This window comes from Vicugna pacos, chromosome 13 (genome assembly GCF_048564905.1).
Source record: "Vicugna pacos chromosome 13, VicPac4, whole genome shotgun sequence".
Classification (NCBI taxonomy): Eukaryota; Metazoa; Chordata; class Mammalia; order Artiodactyla; family Camelidae; genus Vicugna; species Vicugna pacos.
This window is the reverse complement of record NC_132999.1, coordinates 54890320-54903912: the sequence shown is the minus strand read 5'-3', so window position 1 is coordinate 54903912 and position 13593 is coordinate 54890320. Positions and strand designations below refer to the sequence as shown.

Sequence of the window (13593 nt, the reverse complement as noted above, 5' to 3'; positions counted from 1 at the left end):
ATTCTTTATATGTCCATGTTGGCCCATCCGTGTATTTCTGTGTGCCTTCCGGTACGACTGTCCGTGTGAATCTTGTGTGCGTGCCCATGATTTCACCCACGTGGGTGTGGATGTGTAGTCCTGTTGTGTGTGCAGCAATAATAGTGACTGAATGCAGTGGTCCTCAAACTTGACATTAGAATCCCCTGGGGAAAAAGCCTGATGCGCAGACCCCCAGGCCAAGTCATCTGAGTCTCTAAGGGGTGGGGTCCTAGCATCATCATTTTAAAAGACTCCCAGGTGATTGCACCGGGCAGCCAAGGTGGAGAAACAGTATTTGAACAGACAGACCCCAGTGGAGCCTCCCTTCCCTTCTCCCCAGCTCTTAGCCTGTCCCATGGGGTTCATCTAGACACAGAGATGGACTCCAGGCCCCAGACCCTGAGGGACCAGGGCAAGTCGTGAGCTGGGCTTCCCCAGATCAGCCCCCAGCCTGGGACAGTGTGTGGTCCATAGAGGCATACTTCATGTAATCCAGACAAAAACAGCATTCCATTCCTGACAAGCTGTGCCCTTGCCTTCTCTCCCTGACAGTGGGGACAGACTGCCCCCCAAACATGCCCCCTTCCACCTCTTGTGGAAGTCAAGGGGGTGAATTAGTAAGAGGGTGGGCCAGGGCTGCCCTCGGGTCTGAGCCTCGGAGATAGAAGGGCTCAGTGTGCCAAGCCACCAATCATTTTTGGGGCCAGACCGGGGTCAGGATGAGTGGCGGTGGTGAGCCCCACCCCGGGACCCGCTGCACGGCCACTGGCTTTTGATGACACTCTGCCCCAGTGCACACCACTGCCTCTCTTGGAGACCCAGTATCCCCATCTCTGAAGATGCGCCAGGCTCCAGGTTGTGTCCAGGCTTGTCTTTAGGTGTGATGACATGCGGGGGCTTGCGTGTAAGTGTATTGATGAGTTTAAGAAAGGTAGGTGGGCATATGTGAGGTTTATCGTGACGGTTTATTAGGGTTTCTATGAAAAGCTATTTGGTGATCCAGGGAAGAGGCATTTTGAGATGTCTCACCTTCCTGGATTCAGGCGTGTGTCCCTGTGGACGTGCGGTATGCCACTCTGGTGTGTGAATTCTGGGCTGTGCTAATTCTCAACTGGTGACTTCACAGATTCGCCATCAGGGCCCTGTATCTTGTGATGTGATCCACTCTCCACAAATGAGCACGTTCGGGACCCTTAGGGACCAAGGGAAGTCGTGAGCTGGGCTCATGGGATCATCCCCAGAGGAGGGTGTGACCTGTCCACATGACACACACCTGGCTCCCTTTCCAGAGTGCAGGCAGACCAACGCTTCATTCAGAAAGCACCCACTGTGTGCCGGGCCCACTGGGGAGAAGAGGTGGAAAAGGCAGGGAGGAGTTCCCTGGGTCTCTCAAGCTAGGTGCCTTCTAATCCAGGTGGAAGAGGAGGCGGGGGGTGGGTGAAGGAGAGGAAGGGGACAGGGAGAGCTTGCGTTCACTGAGAACAAACAACGTGTCTTAAGTGTTCTATGTGCACTTACTCATTTAGTCCTTCCAATAACCCTCTAGGGAGCTACAATTATTATCATTCCCATTATACAGATGAGGAAACTGAGGCACAGATGGTTAAAGAAATTGCCCAGGGTCCCAGCTAGTCAGCAGCAGAGCATGGATGCTAATGCAGATATTCTGGCCCCCAGTGCTGCAGGGAAGCCCCTCAGAGCCCTGATTGGCCGAGTGCCCTTAATGAAACCGCTATCCCTGCGAGGCCTCAGGGTCACCTTCTGGCATCACAGAGGCGGGGCTCCTGATCTGCCCCCTGGTCGCTGGTCAGGGTGGTCCTTGGCTTCATTCCAGCCTCAGCCTCATCTCCATGTCCACCATCCTGACCTCACCAGTTTCGGCCCCTGCCCCTCCCTCTCCCCTCTGCATCCTGCCACGGCCCCCTCTCTCCCACCCCAGACCCTGCCACGGAGCCCCGATGAGGGCGAGCACCACTTCTAATTGCAGCCTCGCTCCCAAAGCCACGTTCGGTTATCACAGAGGGTGCAGATCTCACAGCTCAGCCTCCTCGGTCCCAGGCCCTCGGGGCCAGCTCAGGAACGGAGGGAGTTAATTACATTTTTCCCATCCCCTTCTTTTAAAGTCAGGGAGCGCCCGGCAGGTCCCAGGGGAGGGGGCGGTGAGCAGAGGATGCGAAAGGGGGGCTGGTGCTGGGCTCCCGGGGCCCCCACCCCCCAAAACCCTACAAGCCTCTCCCCAGCGGCGGAAGGGGGGTGGTGAAGCCGGGCCCCTTATTGATTTAGTCTGGTGGAGGCTGGGACTGATTTAGAGCAGAGGGAGAGGAAGGGGCTGGGGGCGGGTGGGGGCCACGGCGGGTTGAGGGGGAGAGGAAGGGATGGCTGTCACTCAGCCTGATGGACAGCCCAAAGATTTGCCTTCAGATAAAACCTTACAGATGTGGAGGTCGGTATTGATTTTGAGTTAGTAACGGTAACGTACCAAGAAGTAATACATTAGTGAAAGCAAGGTCACAGGGAAAAAAGTCAAACCCACCGGGGGAGAGGTCTTAGCATTCTTGAGGGAGGTGGATTACCGCATCAGACCAGGACTTCCTCAAGTTCAAAAGTTTGCAGGCCCCAGACCTCAGCTGGGCCCCTAACTGTGAGCAAACTTCCTGCTTCCGCAGGCAAAGAGGGACTCCCGGGGGTCCGCAGGCCAGCCAGAGGCTGGCGAGGGCCACATCGGCCCGCGAGGCTCTTTGCAGTGGGGTTGCCGAGGGCCGCTCTCTCCGTGCTCTGCAGCGCAGCTTGCTGTGGGGAAGGACCACTGCTCAGGGTCAGGAAGACGTGAGTCCAGTTCCCAGCTCTGCCGCTTACTGGCTGAGTGATCACACAGGTGCCTTTTCACTTCCCTGGGCCTTAATTTCCCCATCTGCAGAATGGGAGTCAGAGCCCATTTGCTTGAGAAGTCATTCAATGCTCCCCTCTCCCATCTCTCTTCAGTCGGGTCCTGTCCCCTTTGCTTAGAAGTTGCCATGCCTTGAGACACAGGGTTGGATGCAATGGAGACCCTTTGATCCCCAGGCCTCTGAGCACTCTGGGAGAGAGCAGGCAGATATCCCACACCCCCATTCACACCTATCCCAGATGTGGATTTGATTTGATGTTCCAGGGCAAATCCCATTACAGAAAAAGCTCATTCTGAGCTGTCTGTTACTGGCCCAGGGTCCAAGCCTCCCTGAGCCACTGGGCATCACATGAGCCCCTTCTGACAAAGCATGCCAGGAAGGTTCACAGCTCTGGGGGTTCTTCACTCTTATCATGGACCTTCTTGCTATGTCTCAGATCTGCTAGGCATGTTCTGACCTCAGGGCCTTTGCACTGGCTGGCTCTTCTGCCTGGAAAAAGTGGGCAGAAGAGCCAGCCCGCTCTGTCTTCCCTTGGCTGGTTCTTTTCGGTCTTGCTGACTCTCACCTCTTTGGGGAGATCTTGCCTGGCTACTCCACATACTCCCTTTATTTTAATTTTTCCTCCATGGAACTTATCAGTATGGGAAATTATATTATTTATTTGTTCATTTGTTTGTTGTCAGCCTCCTTCATTAGACTGGCAGCTCCAGGAGGTCAGGGAGCTGCAACTCTTCATGACTGTATCTCAGTACCTGGCTCAGTGTCTGGTACATACTAGGTGCTCAATAAATACTTGTTAAGTGAATATACATGAATTTAACAGGATTTTATGAGCTTATAGTATGTTGCAGGTACAATGCAGGCACTGCGGTTGCAATGAGGGATGAAACACAGTCCATCCTGCCCTCAAAGAGCTCACAGTGCAGCCCTATCTCTAGCCTGGCACATAGTAGCACTCTGTGAAATGTTTGATGAATGAATAAGTGAATTAATGAAGGATGTCTTCAGGAAACACTGTATCTTTTGCTATAGCTGGGGCATAAAGTACAAGGTAGAAAGGGGTGGAAGGAGTTGGGACATGTAGGTATGGGTCCAAGAACCCTGTGCCCTGTTCATCTGGAAGGTACTGAGGAGCCACCGATAATTCTTAAGGGATGTGCTCAAATTAGGTGGCAGTAGGTATCTGTCTTGCAGGATGAGTGCTGGGTCTAGGCACAGCTCCCAGCCCGTCCCCCAAACACCCTATCCTCTCCCTAACCCTCCATCTCGTCCTTCTGGGCCTTAGCATCCTGGTGATTTGCAGGAGGGAAGGATTCAACTGGGGTCTCAGCAAAGCTGGCAGTCCCTCCCGAGAGTCTCCCCACCCCCACAGCGGTCCTTCTGAAGGAAGGGAGAGGGGGCCTGTGTGCTTTCCTTGAGCCTCTAAGTTTATTCTTGGGGTCCAGGCCTCCTCGGAGGGAGGAGCAGGTTAGTAGGGAATGGGATGGTGGTGATTTTCTTAATTTAGATGGAAAGTGAGGTCGAGATTGGAAACCTGACAGGCAACCTGGAAGAGAATCGGGTCTCCTAACCCCAGGGCAGTGTTAGATTCCTGAGTTCCCCCACCAGCCCCTCGAACACACACCCCTAGCAAGTTCCTCAGGCCCAGGGCCCCATGTCAACAGCCAGAAAACAGCAGCCCAGCAACCCAACGGTGTCAGGCGTCTTCCCAGCGCCACCCCCTCTCACCCGCACCCCAGCGCCCTGTGAGGGCTCTGCCGAAACAGAGGCCTCTGAAGTGTAACCAACAAAGTGTGTTTAGGGAACATCAGTTCCCTAGAACAGCACTACTGCCCAGAGTGGCCCAGACGTCTCCTCCCAAACCCAGCCCTGCGTGTCTTTGCCATCTCAGGGCTGAGACCCCGTGAAGTCCCACCTAAGCCCCGCCAGCTTTGATGGAGACAAAGACCAGCCCCAGCAGGCCAGCTGCTCTTGACTTTGGCTCTGGGAGGGGGTGGGGAATGGAAGGACAGAGGAGGGGTGACCCCCAGGGCTGAGGGGAGCGTGCTGGGTGCACTGCGGGAAGAGTCCGGGGAGGCTGTGCTCAGGGCATTCTGGAGGAGCCAGGCCCCCCAGGGCTGAGGGACCCCACCCTACTCCCCCACCGAAACAGCTGCCCAGGGAGCAAACATCTGGAGTGAGAATCTCTACCGTGGTTGCGCGCCTAAATTAACCCATCCTTGAGAGTCAGACTTGACATTATCAGGTGAGCGGGGTCAGGTCAGCTGGACCCTAGACTATTCCCTTGCAGACCTGCTGTGAGATCTGGGGAAGCCACAGCCCTTCATGGGGCTCAGTTTCTCCATCTGAGAAATGGGCATCATAGTTCCACCCTGCACAACCCTGCAGGGCTCTGGACTGGGAGAGGAGGGAAAGGTAAGGAGAAGGGGAAGAGGGGAGAAGAGGCTCTGGGCCTGCTGATTCCAGAGCACTTTCCATGCACAGAGCCCATCTCTGCCTCCCAGCCACGCCCCGAGGACGGGGTGGTCACAGGTGTTAAGGGACTCCTGGCAGCTGCACAGTTAGTAAGTGGAGGAGCTTGGTGTCTGCTCCTGGCCTGAGGATGCCACATCCGTGCCCTTCACCCCGGCCATGCCTCAGGCCTGCAGCAGGGATGACTCAAAAATGGAAAGGTGAAATTTTCACAAGGTGTCTAGTTGGCAAAAGGATCATTGCTCCGGGGGGAGGATGTAGCTCAGTGGTAGAGCGCTGGCTTAGTGAGCACGAGGTCCTGAGTTCAATCCCCAGTGCCTCCGTTAAATAAATAGATAAACCTAATTACCTCCCTCACCAAAAAAAGATGATTGCTCCAATGCCCGAAGCCTGGCCCTGCAGATCGGGTCCACAAGGGCCTGCCTCTCTCCCCACCCCTCCCTCCTCACCTCAGGACCAACTGGGACAGCCCTGCTCTCTCATCCCACGTGCACCTGCTGCCTGCAATGCCTTCCCTGGCTCTCTCCAGTCACTGGACCACCAGGCTGCATGGGTTCTCTCCTCTAGGCTCCCACAGCCCCACTGCGCTGCCTCTACCATAACCCTCATCACTGCATATTTTGATGGTCTGCTGCTAGTTGCCACCCCCACCAGACCCAGACGGCCATCCTGCCATGGTCAGGGACCATGGCTCTTCCTCCTCTGGAGTCCTAGGGCCCAGCCTGAGGCCTGGAGCCATAGTCACTCTCAGTTCATATTTGTTGAATGAATAAGTGAACACACTAATGAACCAACCCCAGCTTAGAGAAGCTGAGTTTCTAAAGACAAGCCTTACCCTATCAGTCCAAGTGGCCAGCCCTGATGCTGAGTTCCTGTTTGCTAAACCAGGCCAAGCAGGGAACGAGGTGATGGTCACAGACATCCAGGAGCGGCCAGAATCAAGGGTGCCTGGAAGGCTATTTGAAAGCCCTGGCCATGTACATTGGTGTAGTGAGGGTAGGACCTCAAAGTCAGGAGTATAGCAGGCGTAGCACAGAATAGGGGGTGAAGGTGGACAGGCCAGAGTTTAACCTTTGCGTTGGAAGATGAAGCATCCCAGTCTGATGGGGGAGACACAGGTCCCTGTCCTAGGGGAGCTCCCTGTACGATGAGAGACATAATTAGCTGGTTCGTTTATTCATTCATTCATTGATTCATGAATGTATGCATTCATTCATTCAGCAGACAGACACAAGGTGCTGCTCAGAACCTCTCAGAAAATAGAGAGATAAACTAGGCCGGTCCTGTCCCCAAAAACTCTCAGTGGAGGGAGGTTCCACAGGTCAGGACTTAACCAAAGAAACCAGCCATCTTACCCACAAGGGCCAACAAACCAGGTAAACTGAGGACCTCGAGGCTGCAGGACCTCAAGGGAGCAACTCCAGTAAAGGCCTGTCCCAGGCCAGCCCAGCATCAACCCTGCTCACACATGCACTCGCGAGGTCCTTCCTCCAAGCGCCCCGCGCCGGCTGGAGGGTCGGCTCTGACGCTGTCTCCCCCGCAGGTAATGAGCATTCTGAGCAACCCCAGCGCGGTGCCGCCGCAGCCGCAGGCTGACTTCTCCATCTCCCCGCTGCACGGCGGCCTGGACTCCGCCACCTCCATCTCGGCCAGCTGCAGCCAGCGGGCTGACTCCATCAAGCCGGGAGACAGCCTGCCCACATCTCAGTCCTACTGCCCGCCCACCTACAGCACCACCGGCTACAGCGTGGACCCCGTGGCTGGCTACCAGTACGGCCAGTATGGCCAGAGTGAGTGCCTGGCGCCCTGGGCGTCCCCCTCCCTCTCCCTGCCCCGCCCCCATCCAAGGACCTCCCACTGATTCTCAGAGCCCTGCAAGGTGGTGTCGGGGTAGGGGGTGCCCATCAAACAGGTGAAGCAATTGAGGTCCAGAAAAGAGGAGACGTTGTCTTAAGATGCTGCTGAGTTGGACCCCTGCACTCAGGCTACTGTTGTCTTAGAGCCCTGCTGTCCCATGAGAATGTGATGTGACCCACAAATATCATTTAAAATGTCCTAGTAGCCACATTTTTAAACATAAGAAGAAACAAACGGAAATTATTTTTATTAATATATTTTATTTAACCCATATATATCCTCCAAAAGATGATCATTTTACATGTAATCCATATAAAATCGTTAATGAGATTTTTTTACATTTTTTTCTGGTACAATGTCTTTGAAATCCAGCCCATTTTAATTCAGACACTAAGTTTGCACTGCAAATACTCAGTCTGCACTTAAGTTTCGTAAAATTTATGACTGAGGAAGTAGACTCACACAGCCAAGTTGTTCTAAACACACTGAAAAGTTTCCCACCCGTGAAGCTAAATCGAATTTTGGTTTTTAAATTTAAATTAGATAAAATTAAATCAAAAGGTAATATTCAGCTCCTTGCCACTTTGGCTGGTGGCTGCCATGTTAGACGATGTGGTGGGAGAGACCCTGCCCGTTTCTGCCCCACTCTGTAGGGCAAAGCTGTATTTTGAGCTCTTTCCTCCACTCCTACCCGACCCCATCCTCAGCCTTGGTTTCCCCAAACTTGGAGTTGGTCTCGGGTGCCCACCCCAGCCGCCATGCCCCTGACACCTGGCCAGGAGGCAGGGACAGCAGACCCTCAGACCAGAGGCTGCCAAAGGCAGGCCTGCACAGCCTCCAGCTGCCAGAGGGATGGGGCAGCAGCAGGGCAGGCCAGGACGGGCGAGCCGAGGTCACGGGCTGCCCTCCTGCCCCACCTCCGGCAAAGGCCTCACCTGCTGGTGTCAAACTAATCAGAAGGGCGTGTGGCGAGAGGGCAAGACCCCGCCAGCCCCAGGGCCTCCTCTGTCCCCGCTGCAGCCCTGGCCCGGCCCCCCTGACCTCTGCTTCCTGCCCCCCACACCAACCCCCCTCCTCACACCGCCGCGGCCTCCACGGCTAAATGAGGGCCAGCTGTGCCGGCCTCCACCTCCCAGCTGTGCTCACGGTCCCGTCCCTGTGTGTGTGCGGGTTCACGTATGCGTATCTGGGTGAGTGGGGACACCTGTGTCACGGATTTGTTACCATCCACGTGTTGAGGGAGTCCTTGGACACGCATCTTGTGTGTAGGTGCGTGTGTGTGTGGATGAGTGAGCGGCGCGCGACGATTCACACGTGTGTGAGTATGAGTGTATCGTGTGCTCCTGGTTGAATGTGGGTTTGTATGTGAGTACACATGTGCACACATTTGGTCATGTGAGGGTATGTAGCTATAACACATACCCACGTGTGTCTAAATGTGCACGCGGGTGTGTGCATGTGGCTCAGTGTCTACGTCTGTGCCTGTGTGTCCGACGCATGTCACTACACAGGCAGGTATAATAGATACGTGTGCATGTGTGTAGCTGTGTGTGTGAGTGTACAAGGATGTACGTGCGTCTGCATGTGCGTTCAGCACGTCCATATGCTGGAGTGTGTCTGTGAGTGTGCATCTGGGAGGATGCGTGTGCACATAGACTATGTATGCAGAGTGGAAGTACGGGTGTGTGAGTATGTGCCTGGGTGTGGCTGTGTGCTCTGTTGTCCAGTTGTGCATCTGGGTGTGAACACATGATGCTTGCTGCCTGTGTGTATAAATAACTGTGTCTGTGCGAATGTTGTGCAGGGGGTGACAGAACGTGTGTGTGCCTGTTTGTTTGAGAGCAGGGTGCACGCGGGTGCACAGGAGTGTTTCCAGGGGGGCCAGGGTGACCCCCTGGCCCAGCCCCTGTTCCCGGGCACCGAGTGAGACACATGCTCTTGATAAAAAGTTTAGAGCAGCTCCAGCAGCCCCGGCCTGGGGCGGGCGTTAGTCACACCCAGAGCCCCGTACCCCCCTCCAGGGGCGCCTGCCCGACTCGGAAATAAAATTAACCCTAAAGTCAGCATGCTGGCCGCCAGGGACAGGGATCAAAAGGGAAAGGGCCCAGGAGGCGAGAAAGGAGTTTTGTTCCCCTTTGCTGGGGCAAAGCTGGCCGGAGTGATTTCCTCCCCATCCCCACCCCCACCCCTACCCCAAGCCCCACCTCCTCCTTCCTCCATCCTCAGCCTTCCTCCCTGCCGCCCCCCCTCCTGCCCCCGCTTCCCCTCTAGTGCCAGCCTCGTTCCCCTGACTCCTCCAGGGGTAGCTCAGAGCTTCTCCTGGGCCACATTCTCCAGCCTTACCCAAAGGGAACCTCAACTCAGACCCCATACCCCTCCGCCCACCCCACAGAGCTCGGGCTGAGAGGGGCCTGAGGGAAAGTCTGCCCCTCCCCTACCATGGCGTGGACAAGTCACCCGCCTCTCCAAGCCTCAGACTTGCCATCTATGAAATAGGGGCCCAAGGATTCGACTCCATTACCTCGAGAGTTTCCCATGGTACCATTCCCCTCACCTTTGACATTCTGAAACAGCCCCGGGACACACGGTGTTCCCACTGACCACCGCCCCACGTGCACGGGCGACTAAATCCACCTGTGACTGGGCTCCCACAGGCCACGTGCGAGAGCCTCATGTTCCAAGTTGCTCCCTGTAGGTCCGGGACCACCTGTCATCTTCCCACATCTGTCCCGTGCATGAGGCTGGCATACCGGGCTCTGGGCGAAATGCATGTTCCTTATTTTATGTAATTCGCAAAAACCCCACCTGAGGTAGGTGTTCTTTGCCCTCAGGTTACAGATGCAAAAGCTAAGGCTCAGAGAGGCTAGGAACTTTCCCAAGGTCACACAGGAAGTGAATGATGGACTCCAGGTCTCCTAACTTCAAACCGAGTTCTCTTTGTACCGAACCACAAACTTGTGTAAGATGCTGAGTAATGATTCACACCTAGACTCACCTGGGTGTGAAGTCATGTTCACAACTTCACAGGCACTTGTGCATGGACAGAGCTGTATTTCTGTGTGAATATTCATTAATGTGCATATCTACATGGCTTCAGGGTATAACTATACAAAAGGTATGTGTATAAAGAAAGGAGAAGTGATCGTTTATGGAGCATCTCCTGCGGGTCTGGCATTCCATCCTCACGGCCATCCTGTGCAGTGTGCAGGGTTATTCCCACTGGACAGATGAGGAAATGGGATCCCCAGAGAGGCTGTTCGCCTGAGGTCACCCAGCAGTACATACTGATGTGCGCAGGCCACACCTCTAGATATGAGAGCCTCACCGTCAGGTGTCCCCAGAGTGAACACGTGGGCCAGACTCTTAGGCAGCAGAGTCTGCCTCTCTCCCTGGGCCTCTCATCTTCCCAGGGACCCCTTCACACCTTCCCTTCCTGCTCCCTGCCATCGTCTGTCCATCTGTCTGTCTCTCCCTGTCCCTGAAGGGGGTGGGGGCGGAGGGGCAGGGACGGGGCACACGGCAGATTAATATGGCCCTGGTGTTCCCAGAGGCCAGGGCCGTACTAATGATGGGGCTGATAGAACGCAGAAGTGTGAAAAGAATTTTAATAGATCTGACAAGTCTAATAAGAATTTGTGTCTAGAAGGGTCCTCCTTTGGGGCCGCAGGCTGACGAGATGCTGACGGCTGAGATTTGTTTACTGGTTGGCATCGTCACCACATCTCCTGCCAACTCCCGATTAATCTAATTTGAGACATTTAGAACCCAGGCGCGGGCACGAGGCAGAGGAGGGGAGACACGGAGGGACAGAAGGACAGGAGGGGCCATTGACAGAGGCCGTAATGAGAAATGTCACAGCCCTCCCCTCGCCGGACCCCAGCTCGACCCCAGGGAGAGGCAGGCTCTGCGAGAAGACGGGTGCCCTTGAAGTTGGCTGGCTTGTCAGTAAAGTTCAACTTCTCGATTTTTCCTGGAAAAGCACCTACTGTGCGCAGGGGCATGGCTGGTGACAGGGAGAGGCTAAAGAGAAGGGTACAGAGTGACCAGAGGCACAGGCAGGACAAATTCGGGCTCCTCCTGCTCACATGCTGCATGTGTGCCTCTGGGCCAGCCATCTTTCTGAGCCTCAGTTTCCACGTTTGTAAAACGGGAACAACTGTATCTGAAACCTGGGGGCTGCTGAGAGAATTACATGAGATTATGTCCACCTCACACCTAGTAAATGCTCACTCTGCGATTCTCATCATTTTTATTCAAAGCCAGACTTTTCTGCCGCACCCGCAGGAAGAGCTGCTCCCTTAGACAAGTCACTTACAACTTCTGGGGTAGAAAGTGGGGCCAAAGCCGGCTTTGCGGAATGAAGTGCTCCATGCACTCTGAAGCGCTGTGCACAGCCCAGGGTGACTCTAGAGGAGGCTGCTGGGTGGAGCTGGTGGGGAGTGATTAGCAGCTGGCATTAGATTGCCCGAGTATGTTTATATATGTATATATAATTTTTAATACACTTTTCACAATAGGTTGTTACAAGCTATTGAATATTGAGTTTCTGGTGTATATCGTGTTGTTGTTTATCTATTCTATAGTAGAGTGTATCTGTTAATTACAAACTCCTGATTTATCCTTCCCCCCTCCTTTCCCCTTGAACTTAACCGTAAGTTTATTTTCTATGTCTGTGAGTCTATTTCTGTTTTGTAAATAGGTTCACTTGTGTCACTTTTTTTTAGATTCTACATATAAGTGATATCATATGATATTCATTTTTCTCTGTCTGACTTGCCTCACTTGATATGATAATCTCTAGGTCCATCTATGTTGCTGCAAATGGCATTATTTCATTCTTTTTTATGGCTGAGTGGTATTCCATTGTATATATATACCACAACTTCTTTGTCCAATCATCTGTCAGTCAGACTACCTGAGTTTGAATGATGGTTCTACAATTTAGGAGCCATGTGATCTTTCAAGTTATGCAGTCTCTCAGGGCAGGGCCTCGGTGTTGTCATCTGTCGAATGGAAATGATACTAACAGCAGCCTCACAGTGTTGTGAGACCTGAATGAGCTGACGCACATAAAGTACTTAGAACAGGAGGGCATGGAGCTAGCTCTCAGTAAATGTCAGCTCCCCTCCCCGCTTCCTGTGACCACTCTGACAATATGCCTTCTTTGTGGGGAGGACCGAAGCCAGGTAAGACTGACTCCAAGTAGCAGAGATGGTGTGGCCAGAGCTGCAGGACACCCCCTGAGGCCAGAGATAGGAGGTTCTCCCATCCTCACGCAGAGTAAGGGGCAGATGGCAAGGCTGGCCACCATCACTCTGTCCTATCAGCTGGAAGCCTGGAGGCTGAGTGACCTCAGAGGCAGCACCCAGGGAAAGCTGAGGGGCACAGGGTCCAGATGCTCCAGAAAGACCCCAGGGCATTTGCACATCCTTTAGAAATCTAGAGGGCCATGCCCTGAGACCTCTGTGCCTGGCATCTTAAAGCACATTATCTCATTTGCTCCTTAAGGAAGCTGGGATTTGTTCTCCCCATTTTAGAGAGAAGGAAACAGGGCTGGAGTGGCAAAATCTTTTTCCCAGAGCTGCATAAACAGGAAGTAACTGGGACCCTGAATTGCGCCATGCACTGTTCCTGCCCTTCCTGCCCCCATCAAAGGTCACATCTGTTTATGAAACCCCAATCCTAGGAGCCCACACCTACTGAACTCACTATGTGCCTGGCACAGTGCTAACGAACCACTTTACGTACATTTTCTCTTTCAATCCTCACAATCACCCCTCAACCCAGGTGCTATCATTATTTTAGAAGAAAACTGAGGCTTGGAAAGGTGAGATGGTGTGCTCCCAAATCACACACTAAGAGTTGACAGGCGCAGGGTTTGACCTACATCCTTTGAGCCCCTAGGCAGTACGGCTCCTGGTAACTCAATCATTGATACAGCCCATCTGGCCTCCAGCCACACCCATCACCTCCTGGCTCTGCCCACCTGCCTTTGGCAGGAGCCCCCAACCTTGGGGAGGCATGTAGTGTCACAGGGTCCCTCCATGGGTAGGTGGTGGAGAGGGTGTTGGGCCAGGTCTCGTGTTTCCTAGGATAGCCCCCTTGCCATCTTCCTCTGCCTTCCATCCAAGAGGTCCCAGGGGGCTGGATTGGCCACAGCCGTGGATTCCAGTTTGGGAGGTGGCATCTTGGGGCCTCAAGAGGCCTCAGTTACATGCCAGTCAAATCATTTGGTCAGGGAAGATTTCTGCTGCAGTCTCAGGCAGGCACAATTAGTCCAGTCAAGACAGAAAACATGTATACCTACCTGCGCGTGCACGCACGCACACACACACACACACACACACACACTGAT

At 54.0% G+C, this 13593-nt stretch overlaps 1 protein-coding gene across 3 annotated transcripts in view; it reads left to right on the top strand.

Annotated features, from left to right (window-relative positions):
- The window catches only part of PAX7 (paired box 7), a 97303-nt gene that overhangs the window by 82435 nt on the left and 1275 nt on the right, over nucleotides 1-13593 (top strand). For 2 of the 3 annotated variants that reach the window (XM_006196706.3, XM_006196707.3), the window contains exon 8: nucleotides 6925-7171. In XM_006196706.3, coding sequence (XP_006196768.1) covers nucleotides 6925-7171 — 247 coding nt within the window. Of the gene's footprint in view, nucleotides 1-6895; nucleotides 7172-13593 lie in introns of all 3 variants that reach the window. The other variant, XM_072975843.1, reaches the window with a different exon arrangement.